This window comes from Artemia sp. Qi Xiang Cuo, chromosome 19, assembly GCF_049724085.1.
Source record: "Artemia sp. Qi Xiang Cuo chromosome 19, ASM4972408v1, whole genome shotgun sequence".
NCBI classification, from domain to species: Eukaryota; Metazoa; Arthropoda; class Branchiopoda; order Anostraca; family Artemiidae; genus Artemia; species Artemia sp. Qi Xiang Cuo.
In genome coordinates this window covers 27,955,787-27,975,678 of record NC_142812.1, presented here as the reverse complement: position 1 = coordinate 27,975,678, position 19,892 = coordinate 27,955,787, and the positions used below count along the sequence as shown (strand labels likewise).

At 36.8% G+C, this 19,892-nt stretch overlaps 1 protein-coding gene across 1 annotated transcript in view; it reads left to right on the top strand.

The window, feature by feature from the left end:
• LOC148940687 (uncharacterized) overlaps positions 1-19,892 on the top strand; it is a 129,029-nt gene that overhangs the window by 80,227 nt on the left and 28,910 nt on the right. The window contains exon 3 of the mRNA XM_089104811.1: positions 14,712-14,940. Coding sequence (XP_088960937.1) covers positions 14,712-14,940 — 229 coding nt within the window. The remainder of the gene's footprint in view (positions 1-14,711; positions 14,941-19,892) is intronic.

Here is a 19,892-nt window from a genome sequence, read left to right as displayed (position 1 = left end):
AAAACAGCCTTTTTATTTTGGCCCCTTTCCTCTGGAAGATTTATTTGAAAGTCAGCCATCCCGATTGAAAACTTTTTTGTGGGCATATATCTTTTGTACATGTATTTATGTGCGTGTCCCACGTCCAAGTGGACCATTCAAATGCTTTACATACTTTATCTGGTGTGGTTTTGATCCTGCTAGTACTCTAGAGCTTTTTTTTATTACAGGCTTCACGGCTCCATCACAAATGATGGTTTGCCACTAGTCCTGGTAGTTATCTCATTTTATAACACTGAGATACTTGTTATACCTTCTCTTGAACACGTCAAGGGAAGGATTTTTCTGAATTACCTCTGCCGGCAATCTATTCCGTGTGGCAACCGATCGGCGGGTGAAGCTCGTTTTCAGATATTTTCAGCGGGGAGTACCCTGCTCAAGGTAGTCCTGACGAACTGTACTTCGGAGAGTTGATCGCAAGGGCAATCAATTTGATCCACGTACATTCTGGTAACTTATCTTACGATCAATCCAGGCAACCAATCCTTTTGACCCTTGGAACACAGCCTAAAAGATATTCGTCAGATTGAGCACCCATTACACGCTCTGGGAATTTAAAATTAGTGTTAAATTTTGCACCTTTAAACTGAAACAAAGTTTCCAACATCGACAGTACGTTTGGTTCAAGGTTGGACTATTAAGTCATAAAGATAAAGATTAGATCTTCAGATTTTAGTTTTAAAATAATAAAATTAACCAAGGAAGCTTGAAAGAAAGATGTTTCCTATTTTGCTTCTCAAAAGCCTTTTTTTTACTTAAACTCGGAGAAATAGAATGTTGAAATCAATGCAAGAGACAAAAAAAAATCCATGTTCAAGTCAAACTTTTAAGAGTGGGAAGAAAGTTTGGAGGGAATATTTCAAACAAAACTTGTTTCAAATGCTAATCTGATTAAGTTTGAAGTTTAAATGTGGCAATGTTCGACTATCTGAGTGCAGCCTTCCTGACGGTTCTTGACCTTGGTGCTCCTTGAGCCCAACTGAAGCATTTCTCTCAAATACCCCCAGAATATTCTTCCTTTAATATTATAATATTTTTCAATCCAGATAACCAATCCTTTTGATCCTTGCAATACAGCTTAAAAAAGATTCCTCAGATTGAGCACCCATTACACCCTCTGGGAATTTAAAATTAATGGTGAATTTTGCACCTTTAAACTGAAACAAAATTTCCACTGTCAACCATACATTTGATCCAAGGTTGGACTATTAAGTCATAAAGAATAAGATTAGATCTTCAGATATAAGTTTAAAGTAATAAAATTAATCAAAAAATCTTGAAAGAAAGATGTTTCCCATTTCGCTTCTCAAAAGACTTTTTTTTAACTTAAACTCGGGCAAATAGAATGTTGAAATCAATAGATGAGACAAAAATCAATGTTTAAGTTAAACTCAAGAAAGTTTGGAGGGAGTATTTCAAACAAAACTTGTCTTAAATGCTAATCTGATTAAGTTTGAAGTTTAATTATGGCAATATTTGACTATCTGATCTGAGTGTAGCCTTCCTGACGGTTTTTGACCTTGGTGCTCCTTGAACCCAACTGAAGCGTTTCTTACAAATACCCCCAGAATATACTTCCTTTAATGTTATAATATTTTTTGGAAGGGAGGAAAGAGTCCTTAAAAAAGATTAATTGCTATCCCCTGGGAAATAATTTGTATTGAGGAAGATGGTGGTGCAATGTTATTGACGGAAGCAAAGTTATTCTGTAGGAGAATTTGACATTGCCAATTCATGGATCCCAGTCAGAGACGAGGAAGAAATGGGGGGGGGGGTACTTTAAAGCAAATGGATGAAAGTGAAAATGGTGCACAGGCATGCAGTCTGGGGGATAGACATTGACAATTAATTGGTCACAGCCCAAGGGAATAAAACAAGGGAAGAGTGACAAAGGCCAATGAATTAATATCATGATAATAATATAATGATTAATATCATTATATGTTGAATATTCAGTTTCCTTTCATTAGTTCATTTCAGTTATCTTCATTGTTGATTATTTGTTATTTATCTCCGTTGTTTTGGGAAAACTAAATTGGACTGTTCATGTTCAAAACACCTATAGTTTTCATAAATCAAAAATGACGCAATAGGCTTTAGAGCATTTATGATACGGCGAGGGAAAAGATCGCAGTAGCGAAACTCCTGTTTGTAGTAATATTGTTTTTCTCAAGTTTGACTTACAAATTTAATTCGATTTAAGTTTCTCATCAAGCATTGCAATCGGTACGTTTCCTAGATAAGCAGTCATAGTTGACAAAACTGGTGGGACTACGAATCTTGCCAAAAGAACAGATTCCGATAATCCTAACTATATATTATAAATAAATGTAGAAAATAGATAAATAATACTGAGACTAGTGTAAAAAAAACAGATAATTTTGTTCAGAATATTTTGTTCAATTGCACAGAATAGTAACTTTAATGATTTAAATTCTGTGTAGTTTAATAAAAAGACAAGATACCTTTTGTCACAGAGAGAGACTTTTTCCTGTTCACTTATTTCTTTTGTTAAAAAAATATTTCAATCCAATGTCCCGCCAATTTTACTCTTTCGTGAGTTTTATCCTATGGTAACTAGAACATCTGGATATGATGAATGAATGATTTTATTAATTGACTGCACCAAACAGGTATTTTACGCTGCAATAATATATAAATACATTTATACACAAACACTAAAATACTTACAAAAGAAAAAAAAAAGAAAAAAAGGAAATAAAAACTACACATTCACTAAACACTCCTCAGAAAACTTTCACAATAACCTCAAACATCAAATCTATTTATGTTATACAGGAATTTCTTCACTATGTTCCTAACATTTTTATCACCAATTATCATAATTAAATCTAAAGGGAAGCTAACATTATGTTCTCTCAATTCAAAAATCATATTAAACCTTTGACGAACATAAAAAAGACAATCATACAGGACATGCTCAAAGTTTTCTATGCATCCACATTCACGCGTTGGGCTATCCGTCATGCCTATTCTATGTAAAAAATAATTCAGTTTCGAATGGCCTGTTATAAACTGAGTTAAGATATAGCTTGGTTCAAGTTTTTGCGCACAAATTAAATCTTATTTACATTTGAAAAATCTTACAGGCCAACTACTCATATAATTTTCAAATATTACATACCATTTGTTAGATAGAGCATTTTTTAAAACACTACGGTTCAGTTGGAAAGGTGAGAAATAATTTTCCATCAGAAACTCAACTCCTAACAACTCAGCAGCTATTTCATCGGTAAAAACGCTATGATCAACGAAGTATCTATTTAAAGGAAAACTAGGATGCACAATATCTGGCCATAATGGGGGACGTCCCTTTTTACCAAACCTCATCACTGCCTGTTCTATTGCTCTTAGACCGAATGGAAGGACACCAGACCGGGACGTAATTACAAGATTTTGAGCAGTTATAAACGACTTTGAAATGCTAAGGGTTGAATATCTTTGTGCTGACTGTAACATATTCTGTATATTTTTTTTTTCTTAAGGCCCCAATCCATACTGGAGCAGCATAAAAAATAGTACTTTCAATTACTGACTTATACAATTTTCTAAGAGCGAAAGGCATTAAGCCCCAGGTCATCCTTGCCGCGCTTAAAAGACGGCTTGAATATTTCTTAGCTTCATTAATTCTGCATGTTACATGTTCTGTCCAAAGAAGTTTCCTATCTAAAATTACACCTAAATTTTGAACTATATCCTTAACTTCAATAACGTCGCCTCCAAATACTAAATTGACGTGGAGTGTTTTATGTCTATTTGTGAATAAGACGACCTCTGTTTTCAATGTGTCAAATGTTAATTTATTATTTACGACCCATTTGTCAAAATTCTCGAAAATCTTATTTGCTACTTTTTCCAGTGTACTTACATTCTTTGCTGTAATAATAGCACATATGTCATCAGCATATGCTTGAATCAAACAATTTTCATTTATATTAATTTCAAGAATATTATTAATATTAACAAGCCAAAGAAAAGGAGATAGAATTCCACCTTGTGAACATGACTTTTCTAGTAAATGTAAATTTCCATTTTCATATGCGACTGTTCGATCTGATAGATAACTATGAATTATTTTATTAAGCCAGAAGGGCATTCTTTTTCCTTTAACTTTTTAATAATTCCTGGATGCCAAGCATTATCGAACGCCCCTTTGATATCAAAAAATATACACAATGTAAATAACTTCTTCTTTTTGTTTTTTTCAATCATAGTCACCAAATTATCAGCCGCATCTACTGTGCTTTTATTTTTCGAAAACCAAACTAATAATCTGAAATCCAATTTTTATCATTACTTAAATTATTCAGTCTACCCATTATTAACTTCTCAAAATTTTTTCCTAAATTAGAAAGCAGACTTATAGGGCGATACGATCGGGCGTTACCGTCATTTTTTTACCCTTTTTATTTGTTACTATCACATTAGCCTTTTTCCATTCTTTAGAGAAATACGAAACTTTCAAACACGCGTTTAAATTTTTAAAAGAGTTGGTGCAATTACATTCATATTCTTTTTCAAAATTAAATTTAAGATTCCGTCTGGGCCTGGGGCTTTCATTGGTTTTAATTTTTACAATTTCTAAAAGGTCTTGAAACTGAAAATCCTCGCTATTTTCTATATCTTCTTCTAATATCTGATTTACTTCTTGTCGAATTGTAAGATGATAGATATTGTCATCTGATATCTCATCTTTCGTGAACCACTTATTTAAAAGTACATCCCCAGCTTCAGTTATTGAATTCGTAAAAGTACCATCACTCTTTTTAATATGTATAGTCTTTGCAGTTCCACCCTTCAACCTAAAAATCTTATGAATCGTATTCCACGGATCTGTAGTCCCCTTTTCTTCACAAAAACGCCTCCAATCTTCTTTTTTAGCGTTGAAAATTTCCATATTATATTTACTTTTAGCATTTTTCGTATTTAATTCACTTTCTATCGATCTTGACATTTTAAAAATTCTCGAATTACGTCTATATTCTTTCCTTAGTTCACTTAATTGTGGTGTCCACCAGCAGCAGTATCTTTTTAAAAAAATTATTATGACACATAGGAGTCGATTCTTGTATAGCATTCTGTAATAAATTATTTAAAAGATCAACGGCTGAATCGATTGCTTCTTCTGAAACCAAATTACATACAAAAAGCTCATCAATACGGTTCAGTAAAACAGCACTAAATACGTCCCAATTAGTCTTCTTAAAATTGTATAGCTGGTTTTTTTTTTTCTCTCTAATCTCATTATCAAAATTAAGATCAAAACTTATATACAAATGGTCTGACAGTGAAGGAGGGTCTTCTAGGACTCTCCAGTTTTCAATATATGTCAAAAGTTGTATACTAGCAATCGTAACATCTGGGCTAGAATAATGATGATAATATGTGGGTGAATCAGGATCATTAATAACAACAAGCTGTTTACAAGTTACATAAGCCTCTAATTCTTTTCTTTTATGATCAGTAGAAACACCGTTTAGCCACATTGGACTTTTAGTATTAAAATCCCCACCTATCACGTAAAAAGGATTACACATTCTATCCAAAATACTCAGCTGATAATCTAAGGACTGCAGCGAAGGGGAGCAATATACTGATAACACTCTAATGATTCTTGACTACAAATAAATAGATACGGTGACACACTCGTTTGTAGACTCATCATAATGAATATCACACTTAAATTCTTTTTTAACTAATACTGCAGCATTGAAGAATCTTTTCTCAAAATCAAACTTTGAGAATACTGCATAATCACTTGGTACACATGTTATTTTTCCGAACTTGTTGACATACGGTTCTTGTAACAATACCACATCTGGTTTTAGGTCGGAAAGTGTCTTCTGAAACTGAACTAGTGCACTACAAGAGTGCTGAAGATTAATCGGAAAAAATGTCAGTTTGTTTGTGCTAAGTAAATCATTTTGAGTATTCAATTATACTGAATGTTCTTCTTGAGACGGTCCGTGATTTCGCGAGCAATTAGGCATTTTTTAAATTCATAGGATGCATGTAACTCACATTTGACATTTTTTTTATTACATGACCGAAACACCGGGTGACTTGTGAAAGGTTTTTCACAGTCCTCGTAAGCATGGTTACCCATGCACCATGACCACGCAACATCACCCTTACAAACAGAACGTTTATGACCATAGAGACAGCACTTCGTACATCAAATGATGTTGATGTGATCCTCGCAATCAACCATTAAAAACCCGAACTTAAGTCCACGATTTGAAATGATTTTCTTCCGTAATACTGGGCTGGCTTCAATAATCACGTTTTTTCTGGTTCCTCTTTCCACGACACTGATAACCTTGAAGGTTTCTCCTTTCGCTACGAGGTCTTTAACTGAGGGGTTCGAGTCCATCAAACAGCTCATGCCTTCTTCGCGTGTTACGTAACATGGTATTTCTTTCGCTACCATTCGTGGGAGACGCTTCGTGACTGGTTTTGGTTTGAACTGCAACTGCTCGGATTTTTCTGTTAAAACCATGAGGGCTTCATCTAAGTCATTTTTGCTCTGCACTTCGAGAATATATTTACCTCCTCTTCCCGGTACAATTTTCTTTGCTGCGAACTTTATGTTATCCTCCTTTAGCACTTGGGATATCTCTTTGGTAACATGACAGTATTTTGATTTCTCTGAGATCTGTTCCTTCCATCTTGGTTCTTTAGGGTAGTGTTCATTGGTTCAAGGACCAGGCAATGCGACTCGGGTCCTTTTGCTACGCTGGCATACGAACGGGCATGATTCTGAATGATGGGTGAACTTTGACGAATTTCTTGCAACTCGGTCTGTAGTTCGACAATTTTTTGCAGGTGTTTATTCTTCTTACGTAGAAGCTCCGAATTTTCTTCTATTACAGTCTGGTGCAGAGCCAGGATCCGGTCGCATATTTCTCTAACATTTTCTTTCCCACCAGGAACCTTTTTAACGTTTCCGAAGACCTTTTTCAGAAATCTCAGTAATACAATGATGCTTTTTTGTTTATTGATGGGGCATAAACTTTCCTTTTCATTTTGGCCGCCGGTATCATTGCTCGAAGCCATAGTCACTGTCACTCGTAAAAGCGAAACTCAAACCCGGTTAACGAAATTATGGTCTTGTCTTGGGATACTAATATTCACTGGATTGTTTTCATAATTTGCTGGTGGTTAATACACTGATTAATTCGAATAATGTGATGGATTTTGTGCCATCCTGTACTGCACTTTATTTTCTACAATGTAGTATAACTTTTATCACTGTTCACTGAAAGCTAAGCGATACATCCACTTTTTTCCGAATCTTTCTGTAATAGAGGTCTTCACACCTTGAAAGCTAAACTAAGATTCCATCTGGATATGATTCTTACAAAATTCTCTATTCCAAAGCCAGAAGTTTTAAAAGTGCAAATGTATATTATAAAGCAAAATTCTTCCTTTCTAGTATTTCCAACACACAAACTTCATTTAGTTTTTCGTGTTGCCTTGCAGAGAGTGCTATTTCTTAATAATTAGGCTATAATTCCCTATTCATTACAACTACTTTAACTGAAGCCCTGTTATCGATTTTGACGGTGCTCTCCTGGACTTGTCCTTACTGATTTTGAGTTTTACTAGAAAAGTCTCCAGAATACGCGTGTCTTAGGAAAGATATAGAAAATTCTTCAGAAATATCTAAAGAAGCGAAATTCAATGACTAAGTCAGGATTATTTCACCTTAAAACTGATCATAAAACTGTTGTCAGTGCACATCAGAAACGGTTAGTTGTCTGCTATAAGAAATGGTTAGCTAAAACTGACTTATAGGGGGGAGGGTTAAGGTCAGTAGCAAAAATGTTTTAAGAGGGACTATAAAAATACTGTTTTCTAAGGATCAATTAAGCAATGCAGATAGGAAGTAAACCAAGTATGTAAGCAATATTTTAATTCAGGAGGCTCTCTTGCGTTAACCTCTGGGTGCGTGTTATTCATGGACGCCCATAAGGGGGGCAGGGGGTTCTCCCCCCCCCCTGGCTGAATGACGCTGCCTTATATTTTTATATTTTTGCTTTGAGATTTTAGATCATAGAACTAGACCCTGGCACCGTACCGATAATGGAAGGTCGGCGGTGGCAAAATTAGCAGCAGCTGCGCGCCGCTGGCCCGATCATTGCTGAGCACAAAAATTTGTATTTTGATCCATCTTTCTGAAATCCCAGTTTTTAATTTATATCAAATTTGGGCCTATTCACGATTTAGAAACTTCACGAGTTGCTAGCTGGACGCTGGTCTTCTTCGTTATTCATCAAGAGAAATATAAATCTGGTAGAATTGAAATAGCTGTGGCAGTCCAGAACCCTTGCATAATAGTTCAAATGTCTAACAGCTATGTATTACTAACAGAATTAATTATCAAAATTAGTAGCATTTTTTCATCGAGCAACCGTCACCACCGAGAAGAACTGTCACCATTTACATCACAGCTAGGTTGGTAGAAAAATCTTCCCCCATACCTTCAAACATCCAGAAGGAATTCAGAAGGAAGAAGCATCCAGAAAGGGGGAGAAGGGGTATATCCCCTTCCAATCCAGATTGAACTTTGTAGAAGTCATCTATGAGGGCCATCATGGAGAAGATAGAACCTACTGCAGAGGCCAGTGTTGCGACTGTCACTGATGGGAGGGATAATGTGTGTAAGTGGCTGGAACAGTCAGATCATATCTAGTACATGAAAGAGGAATTAGAGTAAAAAAAAAACAGTACTTGGACAGTGTGTGATCTTGTACAAATGTTTTGACTAAATGTATCTTGCTTAAACAAAGATAGCAGGTTCCTAATCTTGGACTTGATGCAAATATTTAGGATTGGCTGACTACAATATTAAGGCCAAACCTACTTAAATATGATTGCTCTGTTTCACAACACATGTCAGTGATTGGATCTGTCTATGATTGAGATGCTTCAATTTTAAGATCCTTTGTTCAAGATTAGGTAGTAGCCTATTTTCCAAACTTAGACTCCAGCTAAAAATTTGAAATTGCAATTAGGCCTCTACTATCAACTGTCTGTAAATTTAAAAGTTACTATTATATATGGGTGAAATATTCAAATAGATGAAATACTTATTAAGAAAATTTAGACAGATTTAGTAGAGAAAAATTAATTTTCCAGGTGGTATAATAGATATAACTGTTGAGATGGTGATTAGGGAGACCTACATTTGTAGTTTCCTTCCCATTCATTTCTGTTGATGTCTGAAATAGGTCCCGGTCCTGTAATTAGATACTTAGTCTACTCCTAGTTATTACACCTCCACTGGTTTTATGCCGAAAAAGGAAACACATTAAATGTCCTTGATGTTAAATTCAGAATTTAACAGTTATGAACTTGATAATTTTCAGAATCTACCATTTCAAGCAACGCTGCTATGTCACGGAATCGAATTTTGGGTATGCGGTGCTATGCTCCGGCAAACCACTCAGGGGTTGGCGTCCCTGGTCAAAGAGCTTGAGAGTGGTAGGTACCGCAAGGTGCCGACTCCTTCCCCTATTGGGGTCACCACTACCTTTGCTGAGGTTAAGTATGACGTCTTATGACCGCTCCTTATCTGATGAGGCAAATTCTGTCTTAGGGTTCTTTCGTCCGCTGTTTGGGCCATCCACCCGGTAATTACCAAGTTTGAAAACGGAGAAAACAGCTTCGGATAGGACTTTCTTCTAGTAGAAGACCAAATACGCGCCCCAAGACAACTCTTACAGATATGTTTACTGTTACCCACCACAATGTACGTGATCTCCGATCCAAGTTGGATCACCTACAGCACATGATGGATGAGGTCTCCCCTTCTGCCATGTTTGTATCCAAGACCAACCTAAATTCTAGCGTCATTGATAGTGAGATCAGTATTCCTGGTTACACTCTGCTCACACTGGATCGCAAAAACCAGAGAGGATCGACTTTTGGTGGAGGTGGTGCTGCTATGTACCTCAAAAATAACATCTCTTTTTGGCACTTTCAATTCCTAGCGATAAGGCGGTCCTTTGGGTTAAAGTAAACCTATCCAACAAGTCGTTTGTTATTGGTACAGTCTATAACCCACCAAAGATGAAAACCACCGAATAGCTGAACGATTGCTTGGAATTTGTGAAGCAAAAGTTCCCTAAAGCAGGTATAATAATCCAAGGAGACTTCAGCATTCATCATGGCCCCTGGCTTAAAAGTCCTACGACTGATGCGCAGGGCTTAGCTCTGCTAGACCTGAGTCTTGCTTACGGCCTAGAACAACTTGTTGAATTCGACACTTACATCGGCCCTCACGCATCATCCAGGCTTGATCTCTTCTTAACTGATAATTCAGATTCCTTTAGTGTTGAAAGCTATCCTTTTGCCGGCAACCATGGGGCATTTATAGCTCGTGGAAACCTCAAAATACCTCCATCTGTAATGCACGAGCGGATCATCAGGAAGTATCAAAGCACAGACAGGGATAGTCTGGGAAACTTCTTGTTGGCAAAGCCATAGAGTACATTTTTAAAAGAAGCACAACATAAAGCAGCGGCACTTTACAAAAAAGTGATTACAGAGGCTCTTGAGCAATTCGTCCCATCAAAAACAGTAAAAGTCTCATCTCGAGATAAGCCATGGTTCAATGCTGCTTGTAGAAAGGCAATCGGGCCCAGAAAGGGTGTTCAACTGAGTCCGACGAGGACCGGGCTGCTTTTATTAGCGCTCGAAACAAGGTGGGTGTAAAAATGTGTGGGATTACTGTAAACTATACTTGGCCAGTGATGTACTGACTAAAGTCTGTTAAAGCTGAACGTCAAGCTAGAGCCAATTACCAGCAAAAGTTTGTACACAAACTGAAAAGTGCGTCTACAAAGCGGTGGTAGAGGATCGTCAAAGAAGCCCTACCGTCATCTAAATCAACATCAACTTCCTCGCTTCTTGTTGAAGGGACGATGATCTAGTCAGGCTAGGAAAAGGCAGATGCTCTTGCACAAGCCTTTTCAAAGGTCTTCCAACTTGATGAGGACGGCGGGTCCCCTCCCACCTTTCCATCACGAACAGATGCAAAAATCACCAGCGTTAACATAGCTACTAGGAAGGTGCTCAGAAGGCTAAGCCAGCTGGATGTCATCAAAGCTTCAGGACCTGAAAATATTCCCAACATCGTCCTTAAAAGATGTGCCTCTGAACTTGCTGGTCCTCTTGACTCTCTCTATAGAAAGTGCTTTGCAGCGGGATTACTCCCGAAAGCCTGGAAAACTGTTCATGTGGTTTGCCTGGTCCGAAGGCAGAGTCTGACCTTACTAATGTAGGATCATATGGTCCAATAAGTCTGCTGTCCTGTGTAGGTAAAGTTTATGAAAGTGTCATTAATAAGACCCTTTACCAACACCCTGAGTCACATATGTTGTTGGCAGACACGCAATACGGTTTTTGCAAAATAACGGTCTACGTTCAACTGCCTGATTGCGCAGTATCAGGAGTGGATTGAGCTCCTTTCTTAGGGACACGATATTTGCCTTCTCTCCTTTGACTTCGCAAAAGCCTTTGATCGTGTATGGCACGAAGGACTTCTTTGTAAACTGAAGGACTATAGAATTCATGGTCAACTATTTGACGTGCTTGCTAAATTTCTTCGTCAACGATCGTTGCAAGTTGTCCTCGATGACTTCATATCAAAAGAACACCCAGTTTTATCAGAAGTACCGCAAGGAAATATTCTTGGGCCAACTCTTTCCTTGGTGTTCATAAACGACCTAGGGGACAACCTTGTGAAAAAACCTCACCACTTTGTGGATGACAAAAAACTAGAAAAATAAATCGCAAAAGACGAAGATCCCAGTGAACCCCATAAGGAGCTACAGGCTTACCTGGAGAAAATTGAGGCGTGATGCATGGCTTGTAGGTTTTAACACATCGAAAACGAAAGAGCTCCTAATTTCTAAAGCGCGTGATATGAGGGCTCATCCTGATTTCGTCCTCAAAGGAGGGGTAAAAACGCGAGTTGATACACTGCGCCTACCTGAAGTTAATTTCTCTTCGGATCTCTCATGGACTGAGCATCTCAGTAAAATTAGATCCTCTTGCAACAAGAAGTTAGTAGTTATCCTAAGATGCAAAAGTCTTTTCCCTGATGATTCTATTCTGCCAATTTTTAATTCGTGCATCAGACCTATCATGGAATATGCATGTCCTCTCTTCGCTGATGCACCAAAAAGCCACATCGCTCCACTCCAACATGCCACGTCGCTCCACTTCAAAATAGAGCAGTGCAAGCAGCAACCTCTGGCAAGACGAAAGCTAAAACCCCACAGCTGATCCAGGAACGTTTCGATGTGGCGTCCATGTCGGATTTCTGTAAGTATTTGCATAACCCTCTATCTGAGGAGCTATCGAAGCTCGTTCCTGATAAAGCAAAGCCCTTGCGATCAACTCGCGAAGTACAACTCGTCAGGACTACCTTGAGCAGGGTACTCCCCTCCAAGAATATCTGAAAACGAGTTTCGCCCGGCGATCGTTTGCCACATGGAATAGCTTACCGGGAGAGGTAACCCCGAAAAATCCTTCCCTTGACGCGTTCAAGAGAAGGTATAACAGGTGCCTCAGTGTTAGAAAATGCGATAATTACCAGGACTAGCGGAAAATCATCATTTGTGATGGAGCCGTGAAGTCTGTAATAAAAACAATACCAAGGTGTCCTGAAATAGAGAAGTCCTTAAATCTCAAGTTCCGACCTGCAATTTAATCTGGCGTCAATTCGAAAGACAATTGTCTATTCAATGGAAGTGCTACAACAACTAGCGCTGAATAAAAATTCACCCTGGAAGCACAAGGAATTCTTGAAAACTGTTTGTGTGCGCTTTTTTTTGTTTAATTTTGAAAACCGCACTTGATTTCTAAGCAGCAAAATCGAAATCTTTAACCACACGAGAAAAAAGCTCCAAAATTGCGGTTGACGCAATAAAGAATTGGCTCAAATTTATTCAAAGTCAGCGAAACATTGCTATATCAGCCGACGGCGGCGTGCCAGCGGCGTTACGACACTTCAGTGGCAGTCGACTGGGTCTCTCATCGGTGGAGTTCACAGCGTACGCCATCGCGGCTCCGGGATCTATATACACCATTGGAGTGCCAATTAGACCAGGTAAGCCCCCTTACTAAAATTCAGCTTATGGGCACCCATGGTGTTATTAGAGGTGAAGCTGCAATAGCAGTACCCCAGAAAGGGTGGCTTAAAAGAGAATTCTGAAACCAGTAGACTATCAATTCCCTGGTTGATGCACGGGATAAATCCCAAGCACAATTGACATAACTGATAAATTGTCTAAAAAAAAGTGCTGCAGCATATCTTCAATTTCGGTTTAAAATCGGGAGTTCGAAAAGGTTAAGTGACATAATAGCATGCTAACTTTCCAAATATTAAATTTACTTAGGTATAAATACCAACCTGGGGGTATCATTCACATTTCCTTCCTTCACACTCCTTACAGTTAGGTAATTAGGAAATGAAAACAATAGAATTAGCATGGTTATTTTGACTTCGGAGAAACACAGCCCGAATATTGATTTAGGAGAACGATAAAACTAAAGTCGGTGTTTCGGTACCCGGATTGCGCATCTTAAGTTGTGACAGTTACTTGCTAATTTCGGCACCGAAGGAATTTGAAGCTACCTTAAAGAGGGGACACTAGTTGCTAATTTTGGCACTCTGGATATCAACATTATAACTTATATAACATAATAGTGCATATAATGGGTAACTTTCAAAAGCCATCTACTAGGAAAAATTTAATCACTGATATACATGGAAGAAAACAGAGGAGAGATATTGTAGACGTACTACCTCATCCCCATCCTTAAGACCAAAAGTGGAAAGTCATCAGAATGAACCATATTTGTCTGCTACAAATACCCTTTATTTCTCTGATAAACTGCAGGAAAACAATTTATCGAAGGCCCCATTCCTAGGAATGTTCAAACCAGTCGAGAGGGTGATTGGGGGAATAATAATTGTACCCCTAGATCTTGAAAAATACCTTATTGTGTTTAATTTTAACAGAATTCAAAAAAATCGATAGAGCCGCCCCCTCCCCAGACCTATATTTCGAGAAATAACTTGTTTGTCTTCATTAAAAAACAAATAAATCCATCTCTTGACTGCATTATTTAGAATTGGTGCCACTGCTCGCGACCAAATTAAAAAAAAAAAATACTGTTAGAACTGTTAGAAATTTTGAATTTCCATCGACACCAGATTTAGCGAGCTGCTATCCCCACTTTAGATGCCTTTGGGTACTAAAATTAGCATACTACTCACCCGATTTCAGGTCCCAAAGAGCACCGATCGGAGTACCAAAGACACGGTAAAAAAAAAGACAGAATGGTGAGAATACTAGGAAGTTGAGGAAAATAATTATCTACCAGAATAGGTAAAAATTAAAAACACATCAGAAATTTGTATATATTCATTTTTGTTACGTTTTTACTAGTCTGACTCCCCTGGATACGGCATTGGTTCTGTCCACATGAATCTAAATCATCTTAGGCGTGTCGACATAAATTTTACGGGCATTTAAAGTCAAGGAATATAAGGTCTGTTCAAAATGGGGGAAGAGTTGAGTAGCACTTTGTTAGACGTTAATTATTCCTCATTATATCACTTTTAAAATTTATAGTTGCCGCGTGATACTACAGGAGAAGTACAAGTGCTTGAAACAGCCGATCCTCAACTTGTGGTGTTGTTACATTTCATGTCTCCCCTTTTAGCAATCCAACCGGTTTTCGAATCACCCCTCTCAAGGCCTGCTGTGATACAAAAAAATCTTGCTCAAGAACTGTTAGCTGAAGTGCTGAAAGATAGACCAGGTGCCCATGGTATGCTGTTAGTTAGTATTGAACATAACGGTAAGGTTTTCTTTTTTCAGACTAATAATAATTTTTGGGACAATAGCAAGAACTAAGGGGAACGAAATTCGATGCAGAACATAAAACCTATGATCTTATGTTTTTGATTCACCTGGAACAACGTTTGTAATATTTGTTTTAGGGAAGGTAGGTACACAACTTAAGAAAACCAAAAGAATGACAAATATTATGAAAACTGTGAGATATTATAGAAGAAAATGTAAACTATTGAAATTGGAGGTCTGGGGGGTGGAATATAAGTCCCCCCCCAAATAAAATTAGATAAGCCTGAAGAAACGCCAGAGTGTTACAATAACATCTTTATTAATAAAGATAATCATGATTGCAGTAGTAGTTACAGCATAGGAAAGAGCGAGCCCCAATCCCTAGTAGTCTAAATTTAGAAATTGCGCTTCAAAAGAAACTTTCTAGTGAAAAAAATCCTCTGAGAAATTGATCCAAAAAAGTTACGTTTGACCGGGAAATTTAAATCAAGGTTTGATTCAACATCTACAATTTTAACTCATTCAAAAATTTAACGCTAGAAAAATTGTGCGGCTGTACTTGTGCGTTCTCGACTATCCTCAGATCATTTCTCTGAAAAACTTGTAATATGTCTTCCCCAGCCTTTTGAAACAACCGTTTTAGAGTTATAATTGCTTACAGTCATCACGGAGGCTTTCAATTTTCTGATCTTACTTCATACGGTTGTGGAGTTGTGGGTTCAGGGGACCCAATAAATAAATATATATATATATATATATATATATATATATATATATATATATATATATATATATATATATATATATATATATATATATATATATATATATATATATGAGTAACTTCAAGCGACAACAATGGTGACTGAGATACAACATGTACGAGTTGCCAAGCTTGAATGGCGAAAAAATTCTATCTGTATGGTCCTGATTCTGACTTACGAATCCCTTCAAAAAGCAATTTTTACCCCACTATCAAACGTAGCTCTTTAGTCTTGCGCTGTAAGAACTGGCTCACCATTGGCCCAAGTGGCCCAATGATGCGAACCCTTCGTCCAATAATCTTTCTTAACTATTTTTGATGATTTAGACGTTCACACGGTTCTTATCGTTTAAACTTCCTTAGAAATATTGTGCGTAGCACCTTTTTTATTGCTCACTGTCTTAGCGAAATCCAAAGCTTGGATAGCGTTGTTCTTTGTCTGAGGCCAAATGCAGTTTTTTCTTTGCTGATTAAGGAATTTTTATTTTTGAAAATACGTTTGACTTAATTATAAGGAGTTGGAATTATCTTTAGAAGGAAGGAACTTTATTTTGGTATTTTAAATACTTCGCATTTTACTCACGGTACATATTACCCTTCCCATCAATTAATGACGTCCCGTCATTAGTACTTGCTTGCCTTTCAGCTTTTAAAATGTTCGCCGTCTATTAACCATTTCCTTTACATAATTATTTTTTATTTATGTTATGAGTTGATCAGGGAGTGCTACAAAATTTTTCTATTACTTTTTTTTCCTTTTTTTTTCTACCTCCCTATTTAAAATTCATCTACCGGACTAAGATTATTCATGGTTCTAGGCTAGCTACTATACTACCGATTTTTTCTTCTACATCTAACACTGATTACTTTTACATTTCCAACAAGGCTGGGGCTATTCTACCTTCACATTTTTTTTTAATTCACTTTTTACAAGTTTTTTTTTTATTTTGCTGTCCATATGGCACACTACTTTCTATCTACGCTACATTAAATTAATAGCTCGACATCGCTACACATAACTCTATCTGGACATCTAACACTACATACAAAAACGATTTAAAAGACACAATATTGGGTTTACCATATTCACTGGTAAAATTAAAACACTTTCACTGGAGATGTTTGCTATGCAACGTTATTGATAGGATATTGGGATTTTTTAATTATCGAAGTTATTAAGAAGTAACATATGTAAATTCACATGTATTTCAGCACCTTCGAGTCTCTTTAGCGTACTCAATCCTTCTGTTGTAAATTATTTTCCTTCACTCTTTTCGTCTTGGCAAAATTTTGAAGCACTGACGTTATGGTTTCTTCATGGAACAGTTCAAGCACGATTGTGTTCACACGACAGGCTTTCTCTAATTGCCAACTGGGAAATGATGCTTCCAACTACAAGTGTGGGAATATGCTATCAGAGTTCATTCTCACCTGCTTTTCGATAGTTCATAGGGTGCCTTCTCTATAAAGGGTCGAACACTGGGAGTGCGTTTATTTTCTTCTCAGCATGTCATTTTTGGGATATTTTGAGGCACATAGAGAATGTATTCTCGTATAAAATTGTTCATTTGTGTCTCTTTAAAAATTGTTAGCTCATGGCTTGCGTCTATTAACCTTTGTGGTAACTCCTAGGTTAATCATGGGGGAATTGAAGTTTGGGTTTGGAACAGGTCGACATCAAACTATAGTGACTCCTTCAACATATTGTCTTTAACTTGTTGGGGGGTTTATTGTCACTGAGGGGTTGGTCACTGGGGTTAATTTTGGTTTCCAGGTCCATTGTTCAGAAATTATCTCGTAACACTCATGGGATAACAGAGATATGAACTTTCCACACAGAGGGGATAGGATGGATTTCGAGTCAGGGTCGAAAGGGATTCGAAGCGTGAATCTGTGACCCATAAATAGTTTTTGGGGTCGTCAAGTATCATGACTATACGGTCATATGGTATATGGGTCCATAATGATTATCAAAGGCGACATTTATGTACTTATATCTTGTATTGATCGATGGGGTTCTCAGAATTTATGTGATTATATAGTTCGATAATGCGCTGAATACTAGGATTTAAATATAACGTTTCCTGATATGTAATATGGTTTGTGGTTGAGGAAACAATTATCAAAGGTAACTGTCGTTTTCGTGGACGAAGCTGGGATAAAAATTGCCTGAATTGTATGGAGAGTACTCTTCGTTGGTTGAGATATGATGAAAATAGATGCTACTAGGTTGTATCTGCACTGGGCAACTCATGGTGATGCTCGATATCCAATGTGTCAATCCACTTCCTGTAATAAAAATAACGAGGCTGAATCACACGTTCTTTAAAGTAAATACTCATAGTACAAATAAGTCACGTATCGATTGGGTACATGAATTTTACGCTATGAGACAGGGTTAAATAAATACACTAATATTAGTACACAAAACGAAATTTTTATCATGTTGATTATAATAAAACGACATAATTCCCATTGGGAAATTCAATACATAGAAGTTTCTTCTAAGTTGTTATAGCCTAACGACGGTATAAAATATTAAATCTTTAACTTTGAGTGTGGTCTCTTATTATACTTTCTAATATACGCTACTACATACACTTTATTTTAACTTCTTTCAACACTTAGTTAATTTTATATTAGGTTTAAAATAATCATTTAAACAGAGTTTATGCTACATGATTAATTTTTGAGGTCTAATTTTGCAACATATTTCATGCCTGCATTGTTCACGCATGTCCGTGCTGTTTAAGAAACGCATGTTGCAGCGTCATAACCACACGGTTTTACGTAAACAATACTACAATGAGGGAACAAGACATAGCAAGGACGAGTGGAGACCTCTATACCCGCTCGTTTTCTAATGTCTTCCCTTTTTCTTGGCTTAGACGTTCTCAGGGGGTTCCGGGTTTAACCTCTGCATTTCAGCTGTTTCCCCGTTTTCTTCTCTTGGTTTTCGCTTTCTTAGTCTCCGAATTTTTCCGTAATTACAAGTCAATAGGGTTCTTATGGTCAGGGAAGTCGCGAATACAAAACATACGACCAATAGTATGTTCCACCAGAAATTGGTCGATTCTTTGAGTTCATTCGTGTTTCTTTCTAGTCTTGTTACTTGTTGAAACAAGGTCTCGAAGGGTTTGGGGTCCAATTTCATAAAGATCTTCCATGCGTCATGGCTAGCTAGCAATGAATTTTCCTGCTTGGATATTACTCCATGTTTTACAATATCTTGGGCCACTGCGTGAACAACGAGGATTATGATGACATTCTTAAGCATCATCTTATTTTATGTTTCTAGAATTAATTTATCATTAATTTTACCCATTTTTTGGAAAATTCCTTTGTTTACTGCTTTGTTATTATTTATATATTTTGTTTTTCAAAGGCACTTTAATTTTTACTTAGGTTATTTCTTCTTATGTAATCACTTTGTGGCATTGGCCAAAGAAAACTGATTTGTAGGCGTAAAACCTAATAAATATCTTATTATTAGATAGATTAGGAAAGTAAAGTTAGAACTCCTGAGCTTTATTCTGGTCGTAATATACCTCTATGACTGGTTGAGATATAACTTTAAAGCGTAGCTAGTAATCATTATACAATTTAATTTTACATTATATTTCTCGATTAAGAAACACATGAATAAGCAAGCGTGCAGCACGTAATTACACTGGTATACTATTTTATGTGTAGGCCTAAAATAATTATAATCTGCACTAAGACAAAATAGTTTATATTATGAGGTTAATTTCTTCCACAGTTACTTACTAATAGGTAGTTTTTGAGTTTAGAATCTTCTCTTAATTTTCTTTAACTATTTTTATAGGGGTCCCATTTTCTTCGGTAAGTTTTCATACTTTTCAGGAGTAATTAACTAAAGAGGAAATTGTTTTCTTCAGATTCCAGGTCAAATAAAAATTGCTTGTAATATTGAATTTCCACTAAAATATGATGTATGCCTTCATATTTGACACATTGGGGATTTTTTTCAAGTCTATAGCAAATTTTGGGGACTCTGCATTTATCGAGGAGTAATAAGTCTGTTTCAGTAGGTCCTTTGCAATAAAAATACTTTATATTGAAGCTTTTTTTTAGATGTCTTATCAATAATTGTAAACAGCCAAGTTGTTTTGCGCTTCTTCTCCTATATTTTGTTTTGACCACCCCTCTAGCCGGACGATACT